This window comes from Neomonachus schauinslandi, chromosome 11 (genome assembly GCF_002201575.2).
Source record: "Neomonachus schauinslandi chromosome 11, ASM220157v2, whole genome shotgun sequence".
NCBI classification, from domain to species: Eukaryota; Metazoa; Chordata; class Mammalia; order Carnivora; family Phocidae; genus Neomonachus; species Neomonachus schauinslandi.
In genome coordinates, this window is record NC_058413.1 from 48,599,031 (window position 1) to 48,613,835 (window position 14,805).

The 14,805-nt window shown below is 42.4% G+C and overlaps 1 protein-coding gene across 1 annotated transcript in view; it reads right to left on the reverse strand.

The window, feature by feature from the left end:
- PPFIBP2 (PPFIA binding protein 2) overlaps window positions 1-14,805 on the reverse strand; it is a 151,353-nt gene that overhangs the window by 89,906 nt on the left and 46,642 nt on the right. The window contains exon 3 of the mRNA XM_044919739.1: window positions 3,530-3,732. Within this exon, the coding sequence (XP_044775674.1) occupies window positions 3,530-3,732 (203 nt within the window). The remainder of the gene's footprint in view (window positions 1-3,529; window positions 3,733-14,805) is intronic.

Below are 14,805 nucleotides of genomic sequence, written 5' to 3' on the forward strand. Positions count from 1 at the left end.
AAAATCCTAACAGGAAGAGGAAAGAAGAGCATAGAATATGAACAGGGTGCGGTAGGGACACCCACGGTGATCTCTGGGGTGTGTGGGAGGAAAAGATTACTGCTACTTTTTTAACCTGACCCTTAAAAAAAAATCTCTATTTGGGGCTTTGTTTTATAATTTACATATATTAGGACAATACTGCCTATATAAATATGAATGAACGGAAATGAATTTTTTTTCCAGATAGGGTAGAGTTCAAAACTTTAGAGACCATATGGAAGAATACTAAAAAAAAAAAAGTGTTTAGCCTTCCACTAGGCAAAGAAATGCAAAAGTGGTAAAAACACATTTTTTTTCCCCTAAGAAATTAGTAAAGCCTTTTTTTTTTTTTAATCTTAGTGATTGTTGTTGATCAGGATGTACCTCAAACCCTGCCAGTGAAAATATAAATGACTAAAATCTTCCTGAAAAGTGGTTTGGAAAAAATGTGTCAAAGGCTTAAAGATATTAATACCCTTGGATTAGAGTTGCCAGATTTAGCAAACTTCATGGGACATACTTACTAAGATTTATCCATCGCTTATCTAAAATTCTAGTTTAACGGAGTATCCTGTATTTTGTCTGTTAACTCTATTTAATTCCACCTTTAGGACTCTACCTTATGGAAATATCTACAGAGAAAGACAAATATTCCTGGACACTCTCTGCAGCAAAGCTATATATTGGTGAAAGATTAAAAAGAACCTAAATGTCAGTATTAGAGAAATGGTCACATAAATTCAGGCATGTCCATACAAGGTAGAAGTACGTAATCATTGTAAACTATGCAGTGAGGGATAAAACCACGAGCTGTTTTCCGTACTCTGGGCAGACTGGGCTTTTGCTGGGGAAGCTGCTTCAGTGAATCTCTTGGTTATGATGGTAAAGGTCCCGAGCAAGCGGAGAGGGGACATTTAAAACCAGAGGCTAAACTGCTCTGCAGCCTGATGGCAGGATTCAGGGAATAGTGGAGGAGGCTCTGTCTGGAAGTTTCCAACGGGCCCCCGGCACATGGTGACAGGCCAGCCCAAGGACAGAGAGAGTCAACAAGTGACTTTAGGAGAATTCTGGCCGATGGATAGTGGGAGCAGTGACATCCGATATCCAACATTTGGTTTCAAGTTTTTGTTTTCTACACACAAACATTCCACATGTAAACTCACCTTCCCTTACCTGCCATTCTGAAACCCCCAAAGCTCTGAAGACCAAAAGGTTTTGTTTTGTTTTGTTTTTAGAAATAATGTTGGTGCCAAACTTATTTGGCAGCCTAACTGGACCTGAGCTAACAGGAGAATATTTATAGTCTTTTTTTATCCCACTTCATGTGGATATTCATACGTTTTGCCGAGGAAAGGTCAATGTGTTCCTGCTCCATATCTGCTAGAGATAGAATATATTCTATGGTATAGATGCATGGTCTTGCCCTTCTGACGTTTAGTAAGTTCTGGGTTCCAAAATGCATCTGGACCCAGGGTTTCAGATGGAGGGGCTAAGGACAGTAATTCTCTTGAGGCGTCATCAAGTTCCCTTTAGACACTGCAGCTGGAGTCAGTCGGGCGAGCAGGAACGGAGGGGTGGGTATGGGTGAACATACCTGGGGGAAAGTGGGCCTTGGAAAGCTCAGCTGTCTGCACAGGTGGGCAGAAGATGGTCAGAGGGACTGGAGAGAGGCCCGGCACAGCCCAGAGCTGGAAGTATGGGAAGAGCCAGAATTCCTGACGGAACTCCAGGGAGGCAGAGACCCTTCTGGCCTGGGACGGGAGACAGAAGGAAACTCCGAAAGCCCCCCTGTGAAACCCGACCACAGGTTGGAAAAGGGGGGTGGAGGAGCAGATGCGGCCTTCTATCTGGTCGTGGCACAAGTCTGAGAGACCACCAAGGACAGTCTTCACTTGGAGGTGACACGAGGCGATTCTCAAACCTAGATGGCAACATGCCCTCCAGAGACCCATCCCGAGGGCTTCCCCCGCTTCCCCAGGCAACATCCAGCTGTATCCCCTGTTGCTGCCTTCACAAATGCCTGCAAACCTTGTGGCTTCCAACAAGGCAAGCACACACTCTCACAGCGCTGGAGGTCAGAAGTCCCCAGTGGGTCTCGCCGGCTGGAGGCTCTAGGGGAGGGCCACCTTGCTAGCACCCCTCCCCTGGGCTCCTGACTTGCTTCCATCTGGAAAGGCTGACTCACACCGCTCCCACACCAACGCTTCCACTGTCTCCTTCCACTTGTAAGGACGCCGGGGCCTGCCTGGACAACCCACGCCGCTTGATCTTCCTATCTAAACTCTGCTAATTAGCAACCCTAATTCCCTCTGCTACCTTCCCCTTGGCCACACATGTACGGTAACATTCACAGGATCTGGAGATTAGCACACAGACGTCTTTGGGAGGCCACTACTGTCCCTACCGCATGGGTGTAGGGATGTTACAGAACACCAGGCAGGCAGCCTGCATACTGAAAATATTGAGTACCACATGAACATAATGAAGAACTCTTCAGTGTTCAGGGAGGCGTGGGTAGAAGACTGTACTGACGGAGGACTCCTGAACAGAAAGTCATCTAGGACAGCTGGCATGTAACCTGTCTTATTGCAAATGACATGGCCTCTGGGCGAGGATGTCTCAATCTCCTTGGTTTCCAACATCAACCTCTACCTCCCAGTTTAGTGGGCTCAGTCCTGCCTTCCCACCTCGGTGTGTACTTTCCCGTTTGGAATCAGTCTGCAGGACTCTAGCTTTAGAAGACTGCATTTTGGCTTTCATCCTCAAACTCAGCTCAGGCAATCCCACGCTCCCTCAAGCTTCCCAGCTTCCTCCCTCCTGCCCTGGAATGGTTGCATCTTAGACCCGTCCTCAGCGGGGCAAGCTCTTCACCTTCCCCCATCCCCGAATATCACCAGGCTCTTAAAGTTGAGCAGATGGTCTCCTCAGGGAAGGAGACAGGTCACCAAAGCCATGTATTTACAGCTCTGGTTACTCATCTGCCTCCCTCAGAGACTAGCAGATGTGCAGCCTTGATCTAGAGAGAGCAGGAGGGGGGTCAGGAACACTGCATCCCGCTCTAGGGACAAAGTGTACCAGGGCAAGGAGATCTGAAGGGCAGGGGCGGCAGTGAAGGGCTGGGTGAGGGGACCAGCTGTTGTAAGAGACAAGGAGCAGGGCGGACAGCTGAGGATAGAGACCCCACCTGGGGATCATAATTTGGAAGTTGTACTTGTACTCCCGCAGGGAAGAACTCTCCTCTGGCCCTGGATGTCCCCCAGTCTCAGAGAGCATGACTGGAGCCCACAGGCAGTCTGACCGTGAGGCTTCAGCTGCTGGCCTGGGGCTCCCCCCTCCTGCTGGAAAGGACCACCCAGTGGGGGCTAGCCAAAGCCGGATGGGAAGCAAGAAGAGGTTGGAAGGTGCACAGATGAGGAAATAGTCCCAGGCAGTGTGGCATTCCGTACGCCCCGTGGTTATGTGGTTACGTCCCCCAGTGGTTTCCCGAACAGGCCACGGGCCCACTCACCAAGCTCTCCTTTATGTAGGCAGCTGTGGGGCCCGGGATCTGGCTCAGGAGGGCTGCTCTCTCCTGAGGCTGCTCCAGCATCTCCAGGGCCAGTCTCAAGTCCTCAATGAGATGGAGCACTGGAAAGGGGTTCGTGTGGGAGGCCGGGGAGGCCAGCGCAGGCTCACAGCTCCCATCACGGATATCGGCACCTGTTTTAGCGCCTGGAACGAGAGAGAGGTGGGAACCTTGGTAAGAAGGGTGGATGCCACGGGCAAGGAACTGGCAAAGAGCAAAGAGAGAGGAGATAGGGGACGGAGATGGATAGGAAGCCTCGAAAACCACTTCTGCCTCAGCAGAACCATTCACACAGCAAACTCGGCGAAACCATCTTTAATCCTGGACTGGGCCTGCCAGGAAGAGACGGGACCGAGGTGGACGAGTTGCCCAGGGAGACTGATGTACAGAAGCTCACACCCCCTAGACAACTGGGAGAACACAGCCAGCCCTGACCCTGCCCCCAAAACACGCTAGCTAAAACAACGAGCTGCCATCCTCCCGCCTTTAGATTCCTAACTTTAAGTTAACTCCGGGCTGGCCCCGAATGCATCAGAGTGACACAGTACCAGCCCTGGTGAGCGTTTCCAGTGGACTGGAATCTGTCTGGATCTTCCTACTTGGGGGGATCTCTACATCCCCTTATGGACTCACACTTTACAGCCGTATGAGTTACTGTGTAATCCATATCTCCTCACCCCGTCATGGGCTGTGAAGCTCTGAGGCCAGGGTCCCTGGCCTCCCGGCCCCCCCCCCCCCCCACCCCCCCATGCTGAAGGGGCATCTATCTGCACGCGTGCTCGGAGGAACAGCTAAGAGGGAGACAGTTTGGACTGGGTCAGCTCTTTCTAATTTCAAGTGTCCCAAACAAGATTGTTTTTGCCTTTCTGAACCTCACCGTTTAAGCAAACAAACAAAAAGTCTTCTTTGCATAAACACAGTGGTCTATTTTTCAGACCAAAAACTGGGGTGACACAGTCTGACAAAGGATTTCTGTGCTTCTTTCAGCAATAAAACACACTTCAGAAAATATAGTGTCGGCGGTGGAATTTCTAGGGCACTTGGATTGTTTATAAGGCCAATAGGAATCAGGCCTCTGCTGGAAAATGTGGGCAATAGGGCCACCGCATCCCCAGTTACACACAAGGCCTGACGTCTAAATCTAGGTCCCTCCACCCTTCTAAGAGTCAGCTTCCTAGTTGCCACGGCAGTCTTCACAAGGAAAAATCCACACAGAAGGAAGCAATTACTATTTGATTGCTGGTTTGCTTTCTGAAAGCACAGGATAGAAGGAATTGTGGGTCACAATCCACAAACAAGTCTATGGCTCTGGGGAGCTGGGAAAGTGCCAATTACCCACACTCCAGTGTGTGCTCAGCAGTTTCTGGGCCCTGCAAATCCAATGGAGAGTTGACTGGGAAGGGCCACAGCCGACTTCAGGGAAGAAAATAGACTAAAATAGGGCAAGACGCCCCCCCCACCCCACCCTGCGTCTCCAAGCAAATGCCGAGTAATCCCTGACCATCCTAGACATGCTCCAACACGTACACCTTCATACATGGAGGATAAGTCAGGCCAGTCAGGCCAGGGGGAGGTGGGAACACTGAGATTTTCATTAACTTTATGTCACTCTGTGGTGCTGGACAAGTCTCTTCCTTTCTCTGGGCCCCTCCCTGCTCTAAAGCCTTGGGATGCTTCCCTACTGTTCAAGGTGTGTGTGTGTACACATGTGTATCTGTGCCTATTTTTGTATGTGATTTATGTATACACAAAATATTTAACCCCCCCCCTCTTTTTTTTGTAATTTATGTCAACACACAGGCTCACAGAATGGTCCAGAATGGTGAAACTCCTAGGGCCCAGCATTAGCAAAGGCAAAAATCGCCCAGAATATTCAATTCCATACTCCACACATTCCCTTCAGATGATTAGCTCCTATGGAAAAATTACAACCACAGAGGGAAACGAATCAAAACAGAACTACCAGATACACCAACAAAGACGAAAATATATGCCCTCATACTTGAGGATAACAGAGCAAGATAAAAGAAGATAACATAACATATAACACAAAATATAAAAGATACAAGGTGTTATGCCCCAAATTACTTCTCAGAAAAGAGCAATTCACCTTATACTCAAACCCTAATAAAGTTTCTCTCTGGGGGCACCCTACCACTTTATTTTGAACAACAAAGCACTCTTTGGGGAAGATAGCAGAAAGGGTTTCAATTTTATTTGCACATTGAGTTTTACAAACTATAGATGCCTGGGCCCCACATCACAGGTTCTAATTGGCCTGAGGTGTGACCTGGAAGAATAAAAAGCTCCCCAGATGATTTTAATGTGCAGCCCAAGTTGAAACCATTGCACTAGCAAATCACCACAATCAATACTACATTTTGATGTTTAGGGAGGTCTCTTGGGAATCTTTATTTTAAGGGTGCAAAGACTAAAGCTTAATACAGATTTAGTAATTATTAGAAGAAATAAGACCACATAAAATGGAAGCATAGGATTTTATTGAAAGCCTTTAAAATTTTTTTTTTTAAAGATTTTATTTATTTGCGAGAGAGAGAATGAGAGAGAGCATGAGAGGGAGGAGGGTCAGAGGGAGAAGCAGACTCCCTGCTGAGCAGGGAGCCTGATGTGGGACTTGATCCCAGGACTCCAGGATCATGACCTGAGCCAAAGGCAGTCGTACTGAAAGCCTTTTAATGATTACTTCCAAAGGCAAGTTAAGTAAGTATGTGGTAATAATTAGGGTTATTTATATATGCTTTGCTTGTCCTCTACTTGAGCTCATAGTGGGATTACACATTTGCCCCTTAAAGTTACTTAAGGCCACATGCCTTCCTTTGGCCAATAAATATCAAAAAGTCTTTAAGAACCAATACATAATTCCCCATATCTCTTCTACCTGCTCTGGCCTCTGGTAATGGTGGAGACTGAATCAGCCCATGTCCAAGAGTGATGATGACAGGGACCAGAGCTCCCAGCAGATCTAGGGGGAACTTAGAATACGAACAAGAAATAAACTATGCTGTTTCAAGCTACTCATCTTTTAGGCTGTTATGCTGCAGTAACAGACAGTCCTATCTTCACTTATACAAAGTATGTATGTCATACAGTCACATATGTGGAAGATAAACTTTTCAAAAATGACCTTTTAATGGGTTCAAACTTAAGTGACCATCAACTTAATACAGGCTGCTCTATGTGTAAGATGTTAACCACAAATCAAAAACTGGTAAAAGATATGCAAAAAATAAAGAGAAGGAATCCAAGTATATTAGTAAAGAAAGGCAGCAAATTGTGAGAAAAGAGCAAGAAAATAAAGGAACAGAGAAGAACTATAAAAACAACCACAAAACAAGTAACAAAATGGCAATAAGTACATACCTAACAATAATTACTTTAAATGCAAAATGGACTAAACACTCCAAACAAAAGACACAGGGTGACAGAATGGATAAAAAACAAGACCCATCTATATGCTGCCTACAACAGACTCATTTCAGACCTACAGACACATGCAGATTGAAAGTGAAGGGATACAAAAGCATTTATTGTGCAAATGGAAGTGAAAAGAAAGCTTAGGTAGCAATACTTATATCGGAGAAAATAGACTTTAAAACAAAGACTGTAACAAGAGAAAAAGAAGGATACTATATAATCATAAAGGGAACAATCCAACAAGAAGATATAATAGTTGTAAGTATTTATGCACTCAACCTGGGAGCACCTAAATACATAAAGCAGCTAATAACAAACATAAAGGGAGTAATTGAGAGTAATATAGTAAGAGAAGGGGATTTTAACACCCCACTTACATCAATGGATAAATCATCCAAGCAGAAAATCAATAAGGGAACAGTGGCTTTGAATGACATACTGGACCAGATGGAGCTAACAGATATATTCAGGACATTCCATCTTAAAGCAGCAGGATAAGGGCGCCTGGGTGGCTCAGTTGGTTGAGCGACTGCCTTCAGCTCAGGTCATGATCCTGGAGTCCTGGGATCGAGTCCCGCATCGGGCTCCCTGCTCAGCGAGGAGTCTGCTTCTCCCTCTGACCCTCCCTCCTCTCATGTGCTCTCTCTCTCTCTCTCTCATTCTCTCTCTCAAATAAATAAATAAAATCTTTAAAAAAAAAACAAAACAGCAGGATACACATTCTTTTCAAGTGCATATGGAACATATTCCAGAATAGATCACATATTAGGTCACAAAACAAGTCTCAACAAATTTAAAAGCACTGAAGTCATACCATGCATCTTTTCCAACCATGATACTATGAAACTAGAAATCGACCACAAGAAAAAGTCTGAGAAGAACACAAATACATGGAGGTTAAATAACATGCTACTAAACAATGAATGGGTCAAAGAGGAAATTTAAAAGACATGGAGACAAATGAAAATGAAAATACAATAGTCCAAAATCTTTGGAATACAGCAAAAGCTGTTCTAAGAGGGATGTTTATAGCAATACAGGCCTACCTCAAGAAGCAAGAAAAATCTCAAACAACCCATTCTTATACCTAAAGGAGTCAGAAAAAGAACATACAAAACCCAAACCGAGTAGGAGGTAGGAAATAATAAGATTAGAGCAGAAATAAACAAAACAGAAACTAAAAAAACAATAGAACAGATCAATAAAACCAGGAACTGGTTCTTTGAAATGATCAATTAATATTAATAAACCTTTAGCCAGACTCATCAAAGAGGAAGAAAGAGAGAGAGAGAGAGAAAGGACTCAAACAAAATCAGAAATGAAAGAGGGGAGATGAGTAACCGACACACAGAAATACAAAGGATTATAAGAGCGTATTATGAAAAATATGCCAACAAACTGGAAAACCTAGAAGAAATGGATAAATTCCTAGGAGCATATAACCTCCAAAAATTGAATCAGGAATAAATAGAAAATTTGAACAGACTGATCACCAGCAATGAAATTGAATCAGTAATCAAAAAAACTCCCAAGAACAACAAAACAAAACTCCCAACAAACAAAAGTCCAGGACCAGATGGTTTCACAGGTAAAATCTACTAAACACTTAAAGAAGAGTTAATACCTAGTCTTCTCAAACTATTCCAAAAAAATAGAAGAGGAAGGAAAGCTTCCAAATTCATTCTATGAGGTCAGCATTACCCTGATACCAAAACCAGATAAAGACACTACAAAAAAAGAGAACTACAGGCCAGTATCTCTGATGAACACAGATGCAAAAATCCTCAAAAAAATATTAGGAAACCAAATCCAACAATATATTAAAAAAATCATTCACCACAATCAAGTGGGATTTATTCCTAGGATGCAAGGGTGGCTCAATGTTCACAAATTAATCAACATGACACATCACATCAATAAGAGAAAGGATGAAAACTGTATGATCATCTCAGTGATCTACAGATTTAATGTAATCCCTATCAAAATACCAACAGCATTTTTCACAAAACTAGAACAATCCTAAAATTTGTATGGAACCACAAAAGACCTCGAATAGCCAAAGTGATCTTGAAAAAGAACAAAACTGGAAGCATCACAATCCCAGATTTCCAAGTTATACTACAAAGCTGTAGTAATCAAAACAGGATGGTACTGACACTAAAACAGACACATAGACCAATAGGACAGAATAGAGAGCCCAGAAATAAACCCATGATTATATGGCCAATTAGTCTTTGACAAAGGAGATAAGAATATACAATGGGAAAAAGTCTCTTCAACAAATGGTGCTGGGAAAACTGGACAGCTACATGTAGAAGAATGAAACTGGACCACTTTCTTACACCATACACAAAAATAAACTCAAAATGGATTAAGGACCTAAATGTGAGACCTGAAACCATAAAAATCCTAGAGAACACAGGCAGTAATCTCTTTGACATTGGCCATAGCAACAGTTTTCTAGATATGTCTTCTGAGGCAAGGGAAACAAAGGCAAAAATAAACTACTGGGACTACATCAAAATAAAAAGTTTCAACAAAACTAAAAGACAACCTACTGAATGGAAGAAGATATTTGCAAATGACATACCTGATAAAGGGTTAGTATCCACATATATAAAGAACAACTTAACACCAAAAATCCCAAATAATCCAATTAAAAAATGGGCAGAAGACATCAACAGACATTTCTCCAAAGACATCCAGATGGCCAACAGACACAGGAAAAGATGTTCAACAACACTCATTAGGGAAATGTAAATCAAAACCACAATGAGATGACACCTCACACTGGCCAAAATGGCTAAAATGAAAAACACAAGAACCAACAAGTATTGGCAAGGATGTGGAGAGAAAGGAACCCTTGTGCACTGTTGGTAGGATTGCGAACTGGTGCAGCCACTATGGAAAACAGTATGGAGGCTCTTCAAAAATTAAAAATAGAATTACCATATGAACCAGTAATTCCACTACTGGGTATTTATCCAAAGACTGAAAACACCAATTCAAAAAGACAAAAGCATCCTTATGTTTTTTGCAGAATTATTTGCAATAACCAAATTATGGAAGCAGCCCAAGTGTCCATCAACAGATGACTGAATAAGGAAAACATGATATAAAATGGAATATTACTCAGCCATAAAAAATGAAATCTTGCCATTTGCAACAACACAGATGTATCTAAAGAGTATAATGCTAAGTGAAATAAGTCATTCAGAGAAAGACCAATACCAAATAATATCTCTCATATGTGGAATTTAAGAAAGAAAAGAAGAGACAAACCAAAAAAAATAGACTCCTAGCTACAGAGAACAAACCAGTGGTTACCGGGGCGGGGGGGGGGGGGTGGGTAAAACAGGTGATGGGGATTAAGAGTACTTATGATAAGCACCAGGTAATGTATGGAAGTGTTGAATCACTACATTGTACACTTGAAACTAATATAACACTATTAACTATACTGGAATTAAAATTGTTCTAAATGATATCTAATCATTTAGATGGGGGTTCTTGGGCATGAGATGAAATATCTTATGATAGTATCATATGTGAATTTTAAAAGTGCTGTATTTAAAACAACTTAAAAATAATGTTTTCTAAGACTTCGCCACAATAGCAGCATTAGCATTACCCAGGAGCTCAGTGGAAATACAGACTCTCAGGTCCTATTTTGGCCCTATAAACATGGATCTACATTTATCAACATCCCCAAATGCTCTACAACTTCTCTGGAATTATTCATGGATCTACATTTTATCAACATCCCTTGGGGCGCCTGGGTGGCTCAGTTGGTTGGGCGACTGCCTTCAGCTCAGGTCATGATCCTGGAGGCCCGGGATCGAGTCCCGCGTCGGGCTCCCTGCTCAGTGGGGAGTCTGCTTCTCCCTCTCCTGCTCCCCCCTCTCGTGCTCTCTCTCTCTCTCAAATAAATAAATAAAATCTTTAAAAAAAAAAAATCCCCAAATGCTCTACAACTTCTCTGGAACTATTCATAATGACAGAAACAGCATGTTAGAGATAAACATAACACTTGAATAAAATTGTTAAAAATGTGCCACCAAGACAAGAAATCCATAAATATATTATTTTACGTAAGTACTTATAAATACACGAGTCTAAACCAATCAATTAATATTATGAGTACATATTTGCGTATTCAGGAATGCTTGTCTATTGGGGCATATACAGTATGTTTTACATCATTAGAGGGGAAAAGGAAGAAACAGAAACCTTAATGAAAGAATAAGAAAGCATGAGAAAAGAAAAGGAAAATTTGAAAAAGAACCAAGTGGAAACCAAAACAAAGAATGCAATGCTTTAGTTTTAGGTGGACAGATTAAAGAACAGACAAGAGAATTACGGAAGTGGAAGGTGGGAGACAGCGTACAGAATGAAGCAGAGGCAACAAAGAGAAAACCGTAGGGATTTCTCACAGTTGAAAACTTGAGTCCTCTCACTTTGAAGACACACACTGCATCCTCAAAAGGGTACATATCAAAACACACCCACCCTAGAAACCACACAGTGAAACTCAAGAACACCAAAGATAAAGAGGACATTTAAAAGCAACTAGAGAGAAAAGGCAGACAGTCTACAGTTACCTTGTCAACAGGCTTCTCATGGGCAATAAAGCCCAGTGACCACAAAATATCATCTACAACCTGTAACCTGCACAAGATAAGCTGGCACTCAAGATCAAGAATAAAATAAGGACATTCTTCAGATGGTGACTCATGCAATTTATTCCTGATGGAATTTTTAAGGATCTCCTTCATGAAGAAGGAAACTGCACCAAGCAAGAAGGTGTGGGATGAAAGAAACAATTATGTCGGAGCAGTTGTTAACATTTTTTGTTAAGCAAAATAAACACTGTCAATTAAAAATCACAATAATTTGGAGGATATGAATCAAGATGATACTGGAATACTATACAAAAATAATGTGGACAATGGGGCAGTGGTAGAAATCAAAGCATTCTAAGAGTCAGGTATTAATGACGAAGAATTCTTCTTCTTTAAAGATATTTATCTTTAGCTTTCATGGTCAGGAGACATGTTAAAAATATAAGTATATGAGCATTAGAAGACTAGAAATAGATACTTAACTTTCTGGCAGAGATTAAAAACAACAACAGAGGCCAGCAAGACAAAACCAAAAACAACTTAAAAAAAAAGTTAAAATGAAATACATATAAATAAATATATTTACAAATAAATATAAATAAATAAATAAAAAATAAGCCTTAACACACCTGTATACCAGTAAGTATAATAATTATAAATGCATTAAACTCACCTATTTAAACTAAAAAATTTAAATAGAAAGAAATCCAGTTCTTTGATGTTATTAAGAGAGGCATACAAGAGACACACAAAAAAATTATGACACTGAATGACTGAAATATAAAGTATTCAAAAAGATACAGCAAAGGACTCCATATATTAGAGCATTAGGTCAAACTATTAAAAACAGTCACACACACACATGCATGCATGCACGCACAAAATCACTGGATGAAATGATAAAACAAAGAAAAAAATCATCAGAATGGTCCTGTAAAAAATAAATTGTCACGTGTTGAGCCATGTGAACCACAATTTAATTTTTTTTCCAAAGAAAGTATATCAGGCCAAATGTTTTTACAAGTCAGTTCTGTCAAACCTTCAAGAAGTGACTAATTCTACTCCATATTGTGTAAGTGGAGGAGGGGACTGCTCCCAGCATTCTCCATAAGGAGAACCCGCAAGCGCAGCCTGTAGGTCTAACACAGAACCTAAACACAAATTCTGAAAACCGAATCCATGGTAAAAAAGATAGCACATTGTGACCCTCAAACCTGGGAAATGACAGATCAAGCAGACCTAAATAGGAAATAACAAATAAAGTGGTGATCTATCAGAACAACAAAAGACAGAGACCTCTGCCCCCAACAGCTAGACATGGCACGCTGTGTTCAAGCAAGTGCAAAGCATTTATGTCCAAACTGACCATAGACGAATTAGAGGGACTAAAATAAAAAAAGACAAGAAGTAACAGGTGTTGGTGAGGATGTGGAGAAAAAGGAACCCTCATACACTGTTGGTGGGAATATAAATTGCTGTAGTCACTGTGGAAAACAGTATGGCGTTGCCTCCAAAAAATTGGAAATAGAAATGCCGTATGATCCAATAATTCCACTATTGGGTATTTACCCAAAGAAACAAGAACACTAATTAGAAAAGATATACACACCCCTGTGTTTATTTCAACATTATTTACAATAGCCAAGATCTGGAAGCAACCCAAGGGTCCATGGAGAGATGAATGGATAAGGAAAATGTGACACATTAATATCACACGCAGCCATAAAAAAGATGAGATCACACCATTTGTGACAACACGGATGGACCTAGAGGGTATTCTGCTAAGTGAAATAAATCAGACTGAGAAAGACAAATACCATACGATTTCACTCATATGTGGAATCTAAACACACACATACACAAATGAATAAACAAACAAAAAACAGAATCAGACCTATAAATACAAGGAACAAGCTGATGGTTGCCAGGGGGGAGGAGGGTGGGGGTGGGCAATACGGGTGACGGGGAGGGGGAGATACAGGCTTCCCTTAATGAATGGGTAAGTCACCAGCATATTTAAAGGCACAGCATAAGGAATATAGTCAATGATGCTGTAACAGAGATGTATGGGGATAGGTGGTAGCTACACCCGCGGTGAACAAAGCATAATGTATAAACCTTTGAATCACTATGTCATACAGGTGAAACTAACGTCACATTGTGTGTCAGCTACATACATTCAAGTTAAAAAAAAAAACAAAAGCAAAAAACAAACTGACCACAGACTAGGTCACACAGGAAGTCTCAACAAGACCCAAGAATCCTATTAGAGGGACCTATTCCTGTCTCTGTATTTCTGTGGGAAGGGAGGGCGGCTGCCACTAAGGCCGTATTTGTGGCCTTGTGCCTGCCTCCCCTCACTCAACTTTTCCTCAAAGGATGAACACGTCTTCTGATGGGGGAGCTGACGGAAGGGCCTCTCCCGAGAGTCGCTCATCCCTGGATGCAAGCGCTGTCCTCGGGGGAGGCTTTCTGAGACGAGCTCTGCCTCCACAAGGTGGAGGTCTGTTGTTTGGGATTCAGTTCAATTTCCCGTGTCAGTGTGTGTGTAGGATGTCTGCTTTTCAAGATCCTGATGGTGGCTTCGGGTCAAGCTAACTTTCCTAATCAGTAAAACCACTATTTTGTTTCTCTTTTTTCTGACCCCTTTGTCTATTCCTTAACTGGTTTAAAACTAAGGAAGGGACTAACGGGATGTAATTTAATGATTATTGTGGTAGACGGAATGATGACACCCCCCTCCCTGAAAGATGTCCATGTCCTAAACCATGGAATCTATGAATGTGTTACCTCGTATATCACAGATGTGATAAAGGTGAAGAATTTTGAGATGAGGCAGTTTCCTGTATTGTTAATCACAGGTGCTCTTAAGTAAGAAGAGGGAGGCAGAAGATCGGGTGAGAGGGACAGGACCTGAAGATTCAACCTGCCACTGCAGGCTCTGAAGATGAAGGAAGGGGACAGAGGGCGGAGGAAGGGGACAGCAGGCAGAGGAAGGGGACAGCGGGTGGAAGAAGGGGACAGCGGACAGCGGGCAAAGGAAGGGGACAGCAAGCAGAGGAAGGGGACAGCGGGCGGAGGAAGGGGACAGCGGACAGCGGGCAAAGGAAGGGGACAGCAAGCAGAGGAAGGGGACAGCGGGCAGAGGAAGGGGATAGAGAG